This window comes from Phoca vitulina, unplaced genomic scaffold (genome assembly GCF_004348235.1).
Source record: "Phoca vitulina isolate PV1807 unplaced genomic scaffold, GSC_HSeal_1.0 scaffold96, whole genome shotgun sequence".
Lineage (NCBI taxonomy): Eukaryota > Metazoa > Chordata > Mammalia > Carnivora > Phocidae > Phoca > Phoca vitulina.
This window is the reverse complement of record NW_022589799.1, coordinates 896,355-914,286: the sequence shown is the minus strand read 5'-3', so window position 1 is coordinate 914,286 and position 17,932 is coordinate 896,355. Positions and strand designations below refer to the sequence as shown.

At 54.7% G+C, this 17,932-nt stretch overlaps 1 protein-coding gene across 1 annotated transcript; it reads right to left on the bottom strand.

Moving 5' to 3' along the window:
* Window positions 1-5,299: 5,299 nt before the first annotated feature.
* On the bottom strand, window positions 5,300-17,925 carry C2CD4D (C2 calcium dependent domain containing 4D). Its single transcript, XM_032396995.1, has 3 exons — window positions 17,494-17,925; window positions 9,173-9,436; window positions 5,300-8,151 (listed from the first exon to the last, which is right to left on the bottom strand). The coding sequence occupies exon 3, from the start codon at window positions 8,088-8,090 to the stop codon at window positions 7,029-7,031; it is 1,062 nt and encodes a 353-aa protein (XP_032252886.1). The 5' UTR covers window positions 8,091-8,151; window positions 9,173-9,436; window positions 17,494-17,925; the 3' UTR covers window positions 5,300-7,028.
* Between the last annotated feature and the right edge of the window lie 7 nt (window positions 17,926-17,932).

Sequence of the window (17,932 nt, the reverse complement as noted above, 5' to 3'; positions counted from 1 at the left end):
CTGCTATCATTGTGTCATTATCCATGAAACGAGGTTCTCCTGCTAGCTGGGAAGCTGTCTGTCTCATTGGCCTTGGTATTCCCAGAGCCTTCCATAGTGGCTGGCCCATTAGAGGTGTGCGATAAATATTCTGCAGCCAGAGTTACATCTCTGTGGGAGTTAAACCTCTTGGTTGCTTATTTGTGCCTGAAAGCCCCTAGGACTGCCCAAGGTGTGGAGGCTGAGAGTAAGACGCTGAGGATGTTTGGAGGAAGAGGAGGGAGAGTGGGGAGCACAGACCCCGCTCTGCCTTCCTGGGCCTCTGGCCGGCCAGCCTGCAGAGGAGGGAATCCCTTCCTCCGGCTGGTCCAGGTAGAGAGCAGGCAGTAACGTGCCCAGGTGGGTTGACGTGGGGTGGGCAGGGATGCACATATTTCAGGGGCGTAGCTGCTAAGGGGAAAGCCTTAGCTAGAACATCGTGGCCGTGGTGGGGGTGGGGGAGAGGTTGGGGGGGGAGTTGGTCATTCATTTATAGCATTTATTGAACACCTACCAAGGGAGTCCCCTTCGAAGAGGCTTCCCCTGCCAGACCTTGGTCCGTTTCCTACAACCACACAGCAGCTCCTCATAGAGCACAAGGCCAACCTCTTGTCCCAGAAAAGCCTGCAGCCCTCCCTCATGCCCCCTAGAGTCTCCCTAACCTCTGGATCTGCTCTCCTGTTATATTTTTCCTTCCACTGCCCAATCCTGGTCTCCACCATCCCCCACACACTGTCCCTCTGCCCAGGAGATGCTCCCCACTGGCCGGCCTCCTCCGCGGGGGACAGAGTGGGGGTGAATGGACTAGAAGGGTTGGGCTCTGCTGGGGGTGGGGTGGGGGAGGACTGCCCAGGGAAGGAGTGGTTCCATCCGGCCCCTCCCCCCTCCCCCTGATCCTGACTGGCCCCACCCAGCTTCCTCCCTGACGTGGCACCCTCTCCCTGGCCTCCAGCCTTGCACCTCAGAGCAGTCCTGGGGTGGGGGTGCTCCCCTTGCCAGCCGTTCTCCACCAGGTGGCCCCCGGCGCCTGCTGGCACTCACTCCCTTTGGTGCTCATAGCTGACCAAGCATGTGGCCGTGGGTCATGCTCTGAGAGGGTCTCTGAGTTAGACCACGCGGGGGGCCAGGGACTGCCTGCCTCTCTGTCCCCCACTGCCCCCGGTCTGCTGCCCCACATTCTCTGCAGAAATGAAACCCCACCCTCCTGGACCAGTGCGGAGGAAAGTGCCAGGCCAGTGGGCATGGGCAGCTGACAGGGTGTGGTTGCTTCCTCCCCCAAGCCTCTGTCTGTCACCCTGAAAGGCAGGACAGGTTCGTCCATTGGTGAATGAACGGAAGGTGGAGTGGCCAGCCTTCCAGCCGCCGGGGCCCGTTCTGCCCACCGAGGAAAGCAGTGTCGCCCCCTCCTCGCAGGGGGCGCTCGCGCGCTGGGGAGGGCCTGCCCACATTCTGACCCTTCCTGGGTTCCGCTCTTCACCCCCTCCCCGCCCCGCACCTGTCTCTTCCTGCTCCGCTGCTCCCTTTCTTTCCTCTCCACGTGTTTCCTGCTTCTCCCCCTTTCCACGCTCTCCTCCTCCACAGTGTCCCCAGCCCCTCCTCCTGCTTTCTCCTTCAGTTTCCTTCAAGACTGGCGTGCATCTCCTGCCAATCCATCTCTCTCCTCCTTTCTTGTCTTGCCCTCCTCCTCCTCCTCCTCCTCCTTGCTTCTTGACCAGACTCTTCCAATCTCTCTCTCTCTTCTGGCAAGTCCTTTCCACCTGCCTGCAGGGCCATGGGCCTCTTACCCTGCGAGGCTCGGTGCTGTGTCTGTGGGACCCTGTCCATGGGGCAGCTCCCTTGGTGCCGTCCTTGCTGCCCTGGCTGCCCAGAGGGCAGGGAGCAGGGCCCAGGGGAGGGAGGAGGGAGCAAGGAGGGAGCACCTGGCCAGTCAGCAGGCAGGGGAAAGGAGTGGCTGACAGAGCGGCCTGGCAGCAGGAGGGGACAGGGCGAGAGACCAGAGGAACAGCGTTTGGAGCCTTAAGGAGGAACAACTGAAGGGAAGGGGACTAGCGTTTGCCAGGCACTTTGTGTAAATCCATGATTTTCCTCGATCCTCACAACAGCCACCATTATTCCAGATTTACCCATAAGCTACATGATGCTCAAAGATATTACTGACTTGCCTGAGGACAATAAGTGGCTGCCCCATGATTTGAACCCAGGTCTTTGTGACTTCAGGTTGGTGTGTTTTCTACCTGACCAAGAGAGGTGACAAGAACAGGGCTTCTCTGGGGGGGGAGCGGTTGGGGGTGGGTGCCGCTCCTCCAGGAGGAGGTCAAACTCATCCCATGGTTCCTCAGTTCCTGAGGCCTCTGCCTGCTTAGCCCCTGCACCTCGCTGCCTTTCCCTAGAATTCTGTGGCTTGCTGATGCCTCCACATTTTCCTCGTCTGTCAGGGGCCGTGTTGCAGGGCTGGAGGGGTGTGTGGGGGCAGAGGAGCAAGGGGAGGGGAGAGGCCAGGAGAGACGCCGCACTGCACCAGTTGGAGGAAGTAGAGCCCCCAGACTCGGTGGGCGCACACTGGGGCCCGCACAGAGGAAGGGCTCTGCAGAAGGCTTCGGGACAGAATGAGGCTGGTGCAGGTCCTGGATGCCACTTCTGTCCTGCACAGTCTCGGTCCAGAGTTTGATTAGCTGGGCCTGGCTCTCCTGGTTACCCAACAGGCTGGCTGGCCAGGGGCCAAGATGCAGTGGGGCGGCTCCCTGGCACCTCCTCCTGCTCGCTCCCGGCTGGTAAACAGCAGAGCAGGAGGCAGCCCCGCCACAGCACGTGGCACCTGGCGTGGAGAGGGCAGGCAGCTGTCCCTTCCCTCTCCTGCCCTCCCATCTCGCCATCCTCCACTCCCGCCCCACCCTGGAGCTTCACACTCTGCTACCATCAGCACCTCCATTCCTGGGTAACTCCCAGGGTCTCCCAATGGCCGCAGCTCGAGGGACAAAGGTTAGACGCGTAGAGAAGGACTTCCCAACTCCTAGGATGGTGGGCAAGGGGATAGGGAGTGAGGAAGAGTGGAGTGGCCGCTTTTGGGGACCTCCTTGTGCCAAGGGTCTGACAGTGATGTATCTGTGCCTCTGATTACCCCCATATCCTTTTGGTAAACGCATGGCCCATGCATCTGTGTGGCCCACATAGATCTGTCTGTCTATCTATCTATGGCCCACACTTCTCTGTACAGAACAGGATGCCAGTCTGTTTTGGGGCTCTCCCCCTCGGGCAGGCTTGGATTAAGAGGCAACGCTCTCCAAAGCACACTCCACCTAGTGCCCTCTGGCAGACAAGTAGAGCCAGCCAGAGGCAGAGGGACAGGGGTGCAGGGGAGGATTGGGGTCCTGTTGTATGGCTCTCCCCTTCCCAGCCCGATGATTGGCTTTGCTTCCACTCAGGATCCTCTCTCTGTGTCTCTCCCTGCCCGCCCCTCCCTGTCTATTGTTCTGTTTTCTGTGCCTCCCCGTCTTTTCTCCTCTTCCAGCCTCTCTTCCTCTGTGACTCTGGGTCTCACAGGGCTTTTCTGAGCTCCCGGTTGGGGGCACCGTGCCAGGTGGTCTGGCCACCCCCGATACCATGAGTATGGCTGCCCCTCCCAGCCACTCGTGCCACTGCGCAGGGTGGGGAGGAAGTGACTGGGGGTTTGGAAGACAGGGTCCTGGCCTCTAGGCCTAAGCAAGTCACATGCCTCCTGGACATTCTTGGGTCTCCACCCCTTCCCTGTCCTAAGCATGGATGCCTGGGGTTCTTTCTCCCTAGGGCAAGAAGGTACCATGATCATCCTTTTGGGAAGTCCACCCTCATGCCTAATCTTCTTCCCTCCTGCTGCAATGACAGCCCCTTTTCTGGAGGAATCAGTCCTTTCAAAGCGGGGCAGTGGTTTTTTTCCTCCTCGAATTCATTCTTACAATTCTTATGCAAGGAAGAGGCTGATAGGGATCAGAGAATCATTTCATCCCCCACGTGCCCAAGTTCCCTTATCAGACTGGGGAATCTCAATGCAGGGGGCAAGCAGCCTGGAGGGGGTAGAGGGTGGTGGTGGCGGCTTGGAACTGGGGAGCAGTCACCGACTTGTTTTCCCTTCCTCCCCACCCTCTAAACCACAGAAACCACTTAAAGCTCAGTGCAAGCCTGCCCTTCCAGGGAGGGCCTGGGGGTGTGAAGGTAGAAAGTATGTGGGGTCTGGACAGCCTGCAGGCCCCATACTGCCCCAGCCCCGTCCTTCAAGGGCCACCTCCTCTGGGAAGCCTGATTCAATGATGAGGACAACTTTTCTTGGGTCCCGGAGAGACCTCAACCCACGGCAGTGACCCAGGGAGGGGGCTGTACCTCCTCCTCCCTCAACCATTAAAAAAAGCACAACCTAGGCTCTATCAACATCTGTAGAGCTCACGGCCTCCACCCCTCCCCCTTCCTGTCACAAAGGCCACTGTGGGTGGAGGGAACGGTAGGAGTTTGACCCCAGCTCCTGGCCCTGAACTTTCCATGGTGGCCCTGCCTGTACCACTCATCATCTGTCAGGTAACATCTGTGGTCACTTAGCCCAGGACGCGGCAGGGGGTGCTGAAAGGCGGGAGCTGGGATTTTTGGAGCCAAAAGACTTGGATAAGAACATGGCCTGCTATTTATTAGTCTTCAGTGAGCACACCAGTCAAAAGGGGACGATAGTAACTGTCCTGTGAACAGGCTTTGAGGCCCCCTGCAGTGTGCACACAGTGGGGGGTTCTTAGCACCTTATTTGTCCCGGGCACGTTTCTGTGGCTTTAGCTAGCCAGGAAGTTCCTCCGGGGACACTGGCCTCCAGCACAGGGGGCAGCTCACAGCTGTGACCTGAGTGAGTTGCTCTTTGAATCCCCACCTCACAGCCTCCTCTGAGCAGCAGGCTGGGGTTGGGGGATCTGGGGGAGCCAGGGTCCTAAACCTTCCCTGCAGCCAGGCCATTCCCAGGCCAGTTTACTTAACCTCTCTGATCTCTCTCTCAGTAAAATGGGAATGACAATACCTACCGTACGGGGCGGTTGTGATGATTACTAGGATAACACAGACAAGCTGCAGCACCTGGTCCAAAGTATGGTGGTTAAAAAAAGTGGTTTGGGCCCTTCCCTCCCTCTTTCCATTCCTATAGTCTTCCCTTCTCTTTATCTGACTCCCCTTTCCTAGGAAGCCGCTTTCTTTTTCTCCATAACGTTTTACCAAGTAACTTTTTTTTTTTTTTTTTTACATTTTACTTATTCATTTTCTAACTTGTCTGATCCCTATGTCTGTTTTGATCACTGGCATCTCCATGGGGCCTCCCTACCTTGTGTTGCAGGAATGCATGAATGAAAGTTAAATGACCTCTACATTTCTTTCCAGGGACTTTCAAATGGACATCAAATCCAGTTGTTCACCAAAGGTTGTGATGGGGGGATTTGGGGCTGAAGTAGAAGGACAGTATTAAGGACAGAGCTAGACCCATGGGTGATTTCACAGACTGAAAGAATGGGAGCGCTGTCATTCTAGGGAAGGAGGACACTCCTTTCAGAGTGACCTGGGTGGGAGGTGGCAGCTGACTCTTAGAGATAGTATAGTGAGGGGGTTAAGAGCCCAGACTCTGGAACCAGACCCTCTGGGTTCAAATCCTAGCTTTACGCCTATATCCTAGCTTTACTCCTCACTATAGGAGTAAAGCCCAAGGTCACATTGGCTAACAATAGTACTTAATCCTCCTGGGAGTTGCTAGGAGGTATAAATGAGTTGACCAGTTGTAGAACAGTTCCTTGCTGGGTGATATTAGCCCTTATTATTGTTTGGTCAATGCTACCACCTGGTGGACAGCTGGAGCAAGGTTTCCCTGGCCTTGGGCTGGGGCAGCTGGTGGGGGCACCTAATCAGGGGAGGGAGAAGGCATCCCAGCGATCTGACAGAAGTGCGTGTGTGTTGTGTTAAAATTACACATGCTGAGGTTTATCGGGATCCAGCAGGCTCATCCCTGGTTCAAGGCACCATGGAAACTGAGAAAGGGCCCAAGGGGGAGGGGGAAAGAAGCTGGGTTGGCCCAGTGCCTTCCTCCTCCTCTCCCTCCCTCCCTCCTTCCTTCCTCTAAGCCTGGCCTGAGCCAACAGGAACCAACTCCAGGGAAGGTGGAGAGAGAGAGAAGAAGAAGAAGAAGAAGGTCACTGCTGACGTCAGGGACATTCAGGTAGGAGGTAATCACAATCTGACCTACATTTATCCATCTCCTTCCCCACCCTCCCCCTATTCACTGGGGTAGCTTTTTCTGGGCATCTTTGAGAAGAGCTCTCACACTCAGGTAGGACGCCCTCCCCATCTCAATCCCTGGGACATTTTATCTCCACCATCCAGTCCTCAAGCGCTACTCGGACACCTGGCTGCGCCTTCGCGCCCTGGGGTGGCACAGGCATAGGCAAGAGAGAGGACACCTAGCTCAGCACTGTGTGCTGACGTCTCCTGACTCACTCTCAAGACACGGAAATTTCATCTCTCCTCAGGACAGATGTGGGTACAAGTGGGGAGGAGGTAGATGAGTGGGGGACTGCTGATTTCCCCTGTGCAGCCCCAAGGAACCCCCTGGGGGCAAGGTGGCTAATGTTGGTTTCGGTCACAGAGCTTTTTCTGCAGTGATGGGAGGGCCCCCTGAAGGGGTGGAGGCCTTTTTGGACAGGGCCCTACCCAGCCCAGACCTATTAACGTAGCTTCAGCATCTCTTGGGGATGGAGCCCAGGACTGCTGATGTCTGATTACTCTAATGCTCACTCAAGTTTGAAAACCACCACTTGAGGTCTGCTCCAAGTCAGCGTGAATGAGCTTCTTCCATCCCTGGTATAGCCAAGACTGAGGGAAGAGAGCAGGCTGTAGATCTGAGTGTAGGGTGCCGACAAGGGGAGAGATCCTGCTAAAAACAGACATTTTATTAGCAAAAATAAATACAGGCTGGGCAAGTGAAAAGAACGAAGACCTCTTTGAGGAAGAGACAGTCTCCCAGTCTACAGGCTGAGATGGGCAGGCGCCAGGGAGGTCCCTGGACCTAGCCCCCCACCCAAGGGGGGCAGCAGGGCAGTGAGGGGCGTCTCACACTCCCCCAGCAGCACGTCTCTGCGGAAGCCTGCGCCCCTGTCCAGCACCTTGGCCCTCAGACTGCGGGCGGGCAGGTCTGGCGGGCCCAGCCCGTCGAAGAAGAAGTCCTCGTTGAAGATGGGGTTGGCGCTGCATTTGACCACGCGGCTCCGTTGGCCCCGTGGCCGGACGCGCGGCCGCAGCCTCAGCACCACGCAGCAGCCGCCGCCGCCGCTCCCGGGGCCGGCGGGGGACCGCGGCAGGCCCTCGGCGCTCACCAGGCGCAGGCGCAGCCGCCCGGGCCCGGCCTGGTAGTCGGCGGAGAGCCGCAGCCGGCCGCCGCGGGGCGCGAGGCGCAGCACGCTGTCCTTGGTCGGCCGCAGCTGGCAACACAGGAAGTCCAGGTGGAAGAGCGGCGGCCCGGGCGGCCCCGCGCGGCGCGGCGCGTGCGGGCTGGTGTCGGCCGAGCTCGCCTCCTCGGGGGCCAGCGAGTGCGGCCGGGGCCGGCCGGGGCCAGGCCGCGGCGAGCCGAAGGGCGACGACTCGGGCGACGAGCCCGTGTCGCTGTCGGCGGCCCGGCAGAGGCGCAGGTCCGGGGCGGACACGTGCAGCCGGGCGTGCGCTGGGGAAAGCCCCCGGGCGGGGGCGGGGGCGGGGGCGGCGGCGGGCGGCGGGGGCGGCGGGTGGAACAGGGACTCGCGCCGGCGCGTGTGCGGGCTCTCGGGCAGGAAGGCCCAGCCTTCGCGGCCTGCCAGGTGCGGCAGCGAACAGGCCGCGGGGAGGCTGCGCCCGGCCGGGGGCTCGGCGCCCCTGACGTCCGGGAGCCGAGGCGGGATGCAGAACTGCGGGATGCGATCGGGAGTGAGGACGTTGGGGCAGGCGCGCGCGGGCGGGCCCGGGGCTCGGCGCTTAGGGAGCAGGCTGGACGGCGCCCATCGGGGCCTGGACTCCGGGGGCCCCAGCCGGTAGCCGGCTTTCTCCAAGAGCCACATGCAGTGGGGTCCGAATTCCGCGAGACCGAGTAGGTGCAAATTCAGCGTTCCCGGTGGAGGCCTGTGGAGGACAGAAGAGGGCCGGAGGTGGGTGATACTGAGAACATACACCGGTTGGTCGACCACGGCGCACTCCACCCCCGCCCCCCCGTCCCCCCCCCCGCCCGGTACACGGGCCCCTATCTGAGCAGGAAAAACAAGGGGGGCGGTGAAGCCTGGGGGCCTGGGGAGAAATGGAGGGCACTGGACAGTCACATTTTCAGACGCAGGCCTTTAGACACCCGCGATCTCAGACTCTGCCATTAGTGCTAAAGATGCTCACTCACTAAAGAGTTAGAAGGCCCAACACACCCACTAGAACTCCAGGCTACTATTCGGAGAATGGAGGAACATTCTCAAATTATCAAAAGGTCTGTAGTCACAAACTCGGACACGGATCCCGAACCCTCCTGGTACATCCTGCTCCCCTGAAGAGACGCAGAGGCCCTTGGCAGGCTCATCCCCTTCTCCCTCGCCCATCCCGAACTCAGACTCTCCTCCAAGGTCTTGGGTGGCGCCCCTCGGGCTGCCTTCGCCCGGAGCTGGGAGCAAGGCTCTCCAGCCTGAGCCGTCCGTCCTTCGGCCCCAGCCCCCCTGCTTCCTCTTGCTCCTCCCTCTCCTTTCTGAGTGGCTCCAGGCCAGAAGCCCACTCGCTGCACAGCTGACTGCTGTCCCGGGAGCACCCAGGGCCGGTCCCAGGAGTCGCACCCCCGGGGACGGGGGGGTCACAGAATACCCTCCTCTCCCAGCCCTGGTTGTCCTGCTCCAGCCTCCCAGCCCCAAGGCATTCCGAGTCTGCAGGGCGGAGCGGCCGTTGGGCCGCCACTCCCACTCTCCACTCCTTCCCTCCCTAGGAAAACACTGAGCACAAAGGCGCTATTGATTCTCTGCCACCCCCAGAGCCTGCTCCCCGAGGCTCCGCCGCCGCTCGCTCACCGCGCCCCCGCGCCCCACCCGCGGGACCGCGACGTTCCGAGCGTCCGCCGGCCTGGGAGTCCGAGCCCACGGCGGGCTCGGTCAGACGGCCGGAGCGCAGGCCTCACCTGTGGGCTGCCGCTGGTTCCTGGCCTCCGGCTGGCTGGTGTGCAGAGCCCGGAGGGGAGCAACTTCCTCTCCAGCTTGCTCCCCCAGCCCAGTCGTTCAGGGAGGAGTTGGCAGGGGCCTCCGTTGCCTACGTCCGACCTCTTTTCCTGGATAAACAGAGCTCTGTCTCCACGGTCATCAGCCCGGCCTTAACTCCTTCCTCCAGGTTTCCAGCAGCAAGCCAGTCCTGGGTCCCAGCCTCCTCTGCTGGCCTCCTAGGAGGGCTGCGGTGAAGAAGAAGGAGGTCATCAGTGGGCAGTGGCCTCCATCCCTCTGTGCTGCCCGGCCTGCACCCTAACCTTGCTAGCAGAAACCCATAGCCGTGGTCACACACACTGCATATTGTGCAAAGCCGTCCTTGCTGGAATCCTGCTTTGGCCCCCATTGTCCTAGTCCGGAGCCATCGCAGTAGCTCTCAGACAGAGTGACTTGCAGTGACTAGTTCTCTGAACTACATGGCCCAAGGAAAAGTGATCAGGATCCAGATTTCTGGACAAGGAGACACTGAGGACAGAGCTGGTTCTATCAGTGGGTCGAGCTCCGGCTGGCCTGTGTGCCTTGTCGTTGGCAGAAGGCTGTTCACCTGCAAACGTGGAGGGTGCCTCTCCTCCCTTCCCCTCCCCTGCAAGAGGATCCTAGGAAGCACAGGCCGCCATTGGCAAGATCAGCCCCTCAGCTGCACCCGCCATCCCTCAGTCTCTCAAAGACATGAGGCGCATTCCCTCCTTAGGATCTTTGCATAGGCTGTTTCCCCTCCTAGGATGACTCCCCACTTTCATCCTTCAGATCTGGAGGCCCTCACTGACAACCTCCCATCTAAATAGGGGCTTCTGTTGTATGCTTTCCCAGCACCCCATACTTTTCCTTTCTGGCATTGGTCACAGGTTTTTTTCTTCTGTGATTTTTGTATGTGATTATTTATCTACTGTCTTAATTAGACTGTAAGTGTCATGAAGACAGTGCTTAGCACAAGGCAGGTGCTCAATCAGGATTTGTTGAATGAATTAATGACACTAAGCAGAATTATCCCTGAATCAGTTTATTCATCCATTCACTGTGTAGGTGCTGGGGATATATAGAATGGGGAGCAGGCTAAGGGGAGAGACAGACAATAAACATGCAAACAACAACAGGATGTAGGAAACAAGATGGTTATTTTGACATCTGATACTTGAGAGTTTTAAAAGAGCATGTGTTTCTTTTTTTTTTTTTAAGATTTTTATCTTTATTTTTCGATAGAGACAGCGAGAGAGGGAACACAAGCAGGGGGGGTGGGAGAGGGAGAAGCAGGATTCCCGTGGAGCAGGGAGCCCAATGCGGGGCTCCATCCCAGGACCCTGGGATTATGACCTGAGCCGAAGGCAGGCACTTAACGACTGAGCCACCCAGGCACCCAAGAGCATGTGTTTCTTTTGTGGAGATCCCTGGTGACCTCAAACCCTCCAGTTCCGTGGCTCCTGACTCAGCTCAGCCCTGGTGTCCTTTCTGGGGAGGGTGGTCTGTGTGGAGTGCTGCAGCCAAGAACTCTAGGCTTTAGCATCAATCAGATGGGTTGAGGATCCCTCTGCAATTTACTAGCTGTGTGATCTCTGGCACATAACTTAATCTCTCTGGGGTTCACCTTTCCCATCTGGAAGAGGGAGAGAACATACCTAACTCTCAGAGTTGGTATGAGGATTAAGTGAGATAACACATGGGCATCAGTTCAGCTCACTTCCGCTAAAAGCACAAGAAAACAGAAACCCCAACTCAATCTGGCTTGATGACGACATTTTTGGCTTTTATAATAAGAAGTCCAGAGGTAGGGTAGAATTCAGGGAAGTTTGATTTTGCGGCTTCATTCATTCATTCAGTTACAGACTACCTACTATGTGCCAAGCACTGTGCTGGACTGGAGGATATAGCAGTGAGAAAACAGGTACATCTTCTACCCAGGTGAAGTTGATACTTTAGTGGAGGAAGAAAGATAACAGACAAAAAAAATTAGCAAAAAAAGTACAGTTTATGAGAAGGAAATCAGTGTTGGGAAGAAAATAAAGTAGGGAAGGATCATAGAAGAGCACTCAGTTTTAAATGGGGTGGTCACGGATGGCCACATTGAGAAGGGAATATTTCAGTAATGACATGGAAAGAGGAAGGTTTTCTGAGGGAAAAGCATTCTAGGCAGAAGGAATCATCAATGAGTGGCGCTCAGGCAGAAGCATGCCTGGAGTGTTCAAGGAGGCAAACTGGTCAGCATAGCTGGAACAGAATGAGTGAAGGGGAGATGGAGTCAGAGGGATAATAAGGCCAGATGCTGTTGGGACTCATAGGCACATAAAAGCTGTGACAATTTTAGCTTTTATTTGAGCCGAGGAGTGATATGACTTGCCATGTATTAAAAGGGTTGCTCTGGTGAGAACAAAATGAAGGGGATAAGGGCATAATTAGAGAAATCAGATAGGAGACTATTGAAATAATCTTTGCACAAGATGATTGGGGCATAGATCAGGATTGTAGTAGTCAGTTTCTAGATCTGTTCTGAAGATCAAGTCAATAAATGGATCCATCCCCGTATAAAGAGAAAGAATGATCCAAGGTTTTTGGCCCGAGCAACTGGAAGAATGGAGTTACCATTTGCTGAGAAGAGGAAAGATTAGGAGTTCAGTTTTGGGTCTATGAAGTTTGAGAAGCCTGCCAGACATCTAAATGGAGACATTGAGGGGCGCCTGGGTGGCTCAGTCGTTAAGCGTCTGCCTTCGGCTCAGGTCATGATCCCAGGGTCCTGGGATCGAGCCCCGCATCAGGCGCCCTGCTCCGCGGGAAGCCTGCTTCTCCCTCTCCCACTCCCCCTGCTTGTGTTCCCTTTCTCGCTGTCTCTCTCTCTGTCAAATAAATAAATAAAATCTTTAAAAAAAAAAATAAATGGAGACATTGAGTAAGCAGTTGCATATATGAACCTGGAGCTCAGAGGAAAGGTCCAGACTGGAAATGTAAGTGTGGGCACCAAGAGAAATGAAAATGGAATTTAAAGTCAGGAGACTTGATGAAGTGTAGGTAGAAAAGAGTAAGGATCCTGGGCTCAAGGTTCAAGACTGAGTCCTGGGCACGCCAACATTTTTTTGGAAGATGTTATTTATTTATGAGAGAGAGAGAAAGAGATTGAGAGAACGAATGGGAGGAGGGGCAGAGGGAGAAGCAGACTCCCCGCTGAGCAAGGAGCCTGACACAAGACTCGATCTGGCATCTGGGATCATGACTGAGCCACCCAGGCACTGGGCACGCCATCATTTAGAGGGGAGAGGAGGAGAACCAGCTGTGCCAGATGCTGTGGCAAGACCCAGTAAGGTGAGGACTGAGAATCGATCATTGGATTTAGCAATGCAAAGTCATTGGTGACTTTGCCAAGAGCAGTTTCAGTGCAGTGGTAGAAGCAAAAGCCTGGTTGGAGTGGGCTGCAGAAAGGTTAGGGGAAAGAGAGAGCAAAAAACCCAACAAACCTCTCTTGAAGAATTTGCTGAAAAAGCAGGGGCAAGTGGGGTAGTGGCCAAGCGGGAAGTGGAATCAAGAGAGAAGTTTTTTTTTTTAATTTATTCATTTGAGAGAGAGAGAGAGAGCATGAGCAGGGGGAGTGGCAGGCAGAGGGAGAGGGAGAAGCAGACTCGCCTCTGAGCAGGGAGCCCAGGACCCTGGGATCATGACCTAAGCCAAAAGCGGATGCTTAACCAACTGAGCCACCCAGGTGCCCCCAGAGAGAAACTTTTAAATCACAGAAATAATGGTATGTTTGTATGCTGATGGGAAAGATTCCATAGGAAGGGGAGAATTGGTAATGTAGAAGAGACAAAGGAGAATTAATGCAGCAATATTCCTGAATAGACACAAAGAATAGGTATTGCGCATGAGAAATCAATCTGGAGCTTGTCCTTTGATTGCTGTGTGGACAGCTCACCCAGTTACTGGAGAGAAGGTAGAATAACTGAGTAGAGGTAGAAGGTGGAGGAGTGGGTGGTGGGAACTTGTTCCCTCTGAATGCTTCTAATTGCTCAGGAAGCAGGATGTAAGGTTACCAGCTGAGAGTGATGATGGTTGGCGGAGGAGGTGACTCTAGGGCTTGAGTAGAAAGGACCAGGAAAGGAACAGTCACCCAGGAGGACAGGGGAAAGGCAAGGTGGCTGCTGGGCAGTATTGCAGGCTCGCCTAAAGGATAGCAGCCACGACTTTATGCTGAGACCAAACAGCATGGTTGTGAGATTTTTCTCCAGCTGTGTTCATTTGTACAGATGCAGAGGGAAAATGGGCAGAGATTTGGTTTAGGATTGTCTCAGTCGTTGACAGTTCACTTTGGTCTGGCTCTCTTTCTCCTTCCATTTCCTTCTCTTGGTGGTTAAAATCAAGGGCACATAGAAGAGTGCACACCACCTGGGTCGGACAGCAGTGGGACTAAGAACTGGGTATAGATCATCCATAGCCTGGCTGCATCAGTCAGGGTTTGGTGAGGAAAATAGCACCTGCTGGGCAGTTGAACAGAGGGAGTTTAACATAGGGAACTTGTTACAAAGGTGTTGAAAGAGCTAAAAAGGCAGATAGGTTGGTTAGGACGGTCTAGCAGGATCTGGAAGCGTGGAGACACAGCCATTACTTGAGTTGCCTTTCAAAGCAAAGAGAAGGGGCGAACTACCCTAACTTCTTGCTACTTTCCACCTTCCAGTCTGCCACCAGGGCCTCTCAAAGCCAGGTGACAAAGGAGCCTTGGGAAATGCAGGTTGTAGGCACTGGCCCTGCACAGTCTAAGGCAGAGTACGGGAGGGGTAGGGATCTGAGAGCCATCAAGCAAGTGACTGGCACACGGAGTGGCCACAAGTTGACTTAATGAGAACAAGAAGATATCAGACCTGGAAGGAACTTAGACATCACCTCACCTGTCCTTCCATTTGTATAGAGCAAGGAAAAGACCCAGAAAGCAATGACGTGCCAAACAGAGCAGAGTTGAGGCTAGAAGCCAGATCTTCGATGTCAAAGAGCATTGTTTTTTACTTGGACCCTAGAGTTCTTTGGACTGGAGCAGACATGCTCCCTTGAATGGGCCCGGAGCACCGCCTCTTCACCATCACTGCCACTCCTGGAGAGCATCACATGTGACCCGAGGCCCTGATCGCCTTCTTCCTGCTGGTGCCACTGTAGAGGGACACCTGGAGGACTGGGCATTACCGAAATCATCTGGGTTCAAGCCTGATGAAGAGGCAGGCAGGGCACAGGACTTTCCTCCAAGCAGGCAGGCAACTGCTCTGAGACTCCCTGGGCTTTTGGGTCTCACTAAGCTGTCTTTCCATGGCTTTGAGCATGGCCTACTAGCATAATTTGCTACAGGGCTCACTGTGGCCACTGGCAGGTGATGGGGTTGGTGGTATATTGTGACTTACAGCTCTGGCTCCTTACGTGAGACCTTTGATGAATGACTTAGCTCTGCAGTTCCACAAAGGCCTTCGGGGCCCTTTCTTTAAGAGCTGGTATGAGCTACCAGAGTTTCCTGCCTTCTTGAATTGGTTATTCTTACACTTGCATTATTCACTCTTTGGTTCTCTTGACACTTGACTCAGGAACCTGGAGAAAACATATCCTCTGCTTTTTTTGTTTGTTTGTTTTTAAGATTTATTTATTTGACAGAGAGAGAGAGAGTACAAGCAGGGACAGCAGGAGAGGGAGAAGCGGAGCCCAATGTGGGGCTCGATCCCAGGACCCTGGGATCATGACCTGAGCCGAAGGTAGACGCTTAAATTACTGAGCCACCCAGGGGCCCCTATCCTCTGCTTTAAGCAGACTAAACTGCCACATTTGCCTGAGTGACTAGTTGGATTCCACTCCATCTACCTTTACAGTAGTTGCATTCCAGATGAATTTTGTTTTAAGTGTGCAGGCAGCAACTCCCCGTTTCTGCCTAGAAAGCTGTAATACTTGACGTCCTGGAGAGGAGAGGCATTTATCAAAGCCCTAGAGCCTAGGGAAGTGTTCCAGCAGCTGATAACCTTATTTCCCTTACCAATATCCCTGCCTGTTCTCCTGGCCTTAGCCAGTCAAGGCTGACATTCCCAGCCCTGCTGTGGGGTCTTGCATGAGAGCTTCCCACTCTGTAGATTTCCACCCTGTGCCAGGATGGGGGTCCCAGCTCCTGGAACCTCAGTCTCATCCTGAACTTGAATTCTTCACTTCCCAGGATAAGGGTTTGGATATGGACTCTTCCTTCCTCCGCCCATCCTCCTCTCAAACGGAGACAGTGGTTGCCAGCTACGCACCAAACCCTTTTCCCTTTCTTCCCCAACATGTAGTTAGACCATATTTTCCAACCAACCTCCCTTTGTTGATTGGTGGGGCCTCATGACTGAGTTCTAGTCAATGGAAATACTTTGAGGCTTGGTCCCAAACACCTCTCTTGTGATTGTCTCTTCTCTCATCTGGCAACTGGATATCAACATCCAGGATGATTTTGGAAGTCATGTGTTAAAGATGGCAGAGCTTTTGTCAGCCAGATTCCTGAGTGACTCCTAGACACCAACAACTGGACTTTATGTCTCTTCTATTTAAAATATGGGTTACACTTCAGAGATGTAAAGGTTTACCTGTCTCAGTATTTGGCTTTACCACATCTAATAATAAAATCCTTTGTGATATGCCCCCTTGGAGTTCTCATTCTTTGGTAACACTTCTCAAGTCCTTGGACCTCTTCCTGGGCATCCTCTGCACCCACTTAGTTTTGATGGCATCCTGCCTGTCCCTGAGGCAGCTGCTCAGTTTCCCACTTCTCTCCTCTGCTCAGAGGAGGCTCTGGCTTCTCCCAGATGACGACTGCCTCCTCCAGTCTCTATTCTTCTCCTTCATGTCAGACCACTCCTCCTCAAAAATGTGCGCTAGCCATGGTCTTTTTTCTCCTTTACCACAGTTTCCTTGCCTGACTTAGCGCCATCATCCCGTAGTCCTGCTAGCTGGCTCACGCCCTCCCCTCACCCCAGGTCAGTATACTCCAGACCCCCGTTTTCCACCAGCGGTTGGGCCTTCTGCATGCCTCGGCCCACATGTACTGGGTCGGTTTGTTCTGATCCCCCAGTGGCCTATGGCAATCATTGCCCTTCTTCCAGACCTCTCTCCCCACTGAGGGCCTTGCCTCCTGTTTCACTGAGGGCACTGAAGTCCTCTGGCATGAATCCCCTCAACCTCCCATCCTGCTATGCACTCCCCCTTCTACTCCTTCCTTTTTTGGTATCAGAGTCGCTGCTGCTGTCTCCAGCGGTGCTCTTGATCCATCTCTGAGACCAGATAGCTGTTCTGCTGGATGACACCTCTCTCCCTGCTAGAGTTTCAGCCTCTCTCCACTGGCTCCTTCCAAAGCAATTTATAAATATAGTCAACCCTCTTTCCTTAAATAACATCATCAATAACAACAACATTCCTAGAAAGAATCATCTAGATTCACTTTGTCAGTCCCATCCATTTTTTCATTCACCATAATCTGGATTTTGCTCCCACCCAGCAAAGAAGACCCTCACCTTCCTCATTGCCAAAGGCAAAGGCCTGTTTTGAGTCCCCATCTGTCTTGCCTTCTTTTTAACATTTGACACTGCTGACCTCTCCCTCTTCAGAATAGTCAATCCTGTCCTATCCTTGGTCTCTGGTGGCTTTTGTCCTTTGCCCAACTGCAAGTTCTATCTATGACCGCTTCCCTAGCCTTCATTTCTCCCCCTTCCCCTCCTTTCACTCTATACTTCCCTCCCAGGGGTTCCATGTCCATTTTTACGTCGATGATTTACAGACTGAGGCAGTTGTTCATCCGTCTCAAGCTCCAGACCACAATATCCAGGCTCCTGCTGGTGCTCACCATGTGGCTGAAGTACCATGGGCACTTCAAGCTCAGTGCGTGGAAAATGAAGCTTGTTATTCACCCCCACCTCAAACCTGCTTCTCTGCACTCCTGGTAATGCCACCTGCAATTCCTAGGCCAGAAGCCTGGAGGCATCCTGGAAGACTCTTCACAAATCCACTACCTATAATTAGTGGCAAAGTCCCACGCTCTTTTGTTTGTAACATGTTCCATCTTTCATCTTCAAAGCTCTGACCCACGGCAGGCCCTTACTGTCTTTAGCTGGGGGCCGTGCAGGGGTCTCCTAACCAGGGTTCCCACCTTCAGGCTTGCTGACCCTCCCTTTACTGCCACCAGAGTCATCTTTCTAAGAAACAAAACTTTATGTCACCCCCCTCCCCCAGGCTATACCCTTTAAAGTCTTTCCTCACTGTGTGCTTGGTGCCTCACCCAGGGCCCGGCACCTGCAGGTGCTCAGAAGATCTCTTGGCGCTGGCTGGGGAAGTGGGTGTGTGGGAGGTGCTGTCAGGATTCTGATTTCCTACTACAGAAGGGTCTTAGCCTGAGAATGACGCCACGAATCTATTTATTCAGAGGAACGCGCCCTCTCCTTCCCGTCACCAGTCACTTCCTGGGGACCCTCCCTGCCGTGCAGTGGGCCCCAAGCAGGCAGGGCAGTCAGCAGGAAGGCACAGTGACTGTTACTGGGATGACTCCTCTTCCAGCTGCAGCTGCAGGAAAACACCTGCAGAGAAGAGGACAAGCTGAGTGTCAGGAGCTGGTTGGGGTGCTCTGCGCATTTGCATCCTGTCACCTGGTGTCCGATCCTGTCCTTGTGGAACAGGTTGGGCCACTCCTACATAGAAAAGAATCCTAGCCAGGTGCTCCT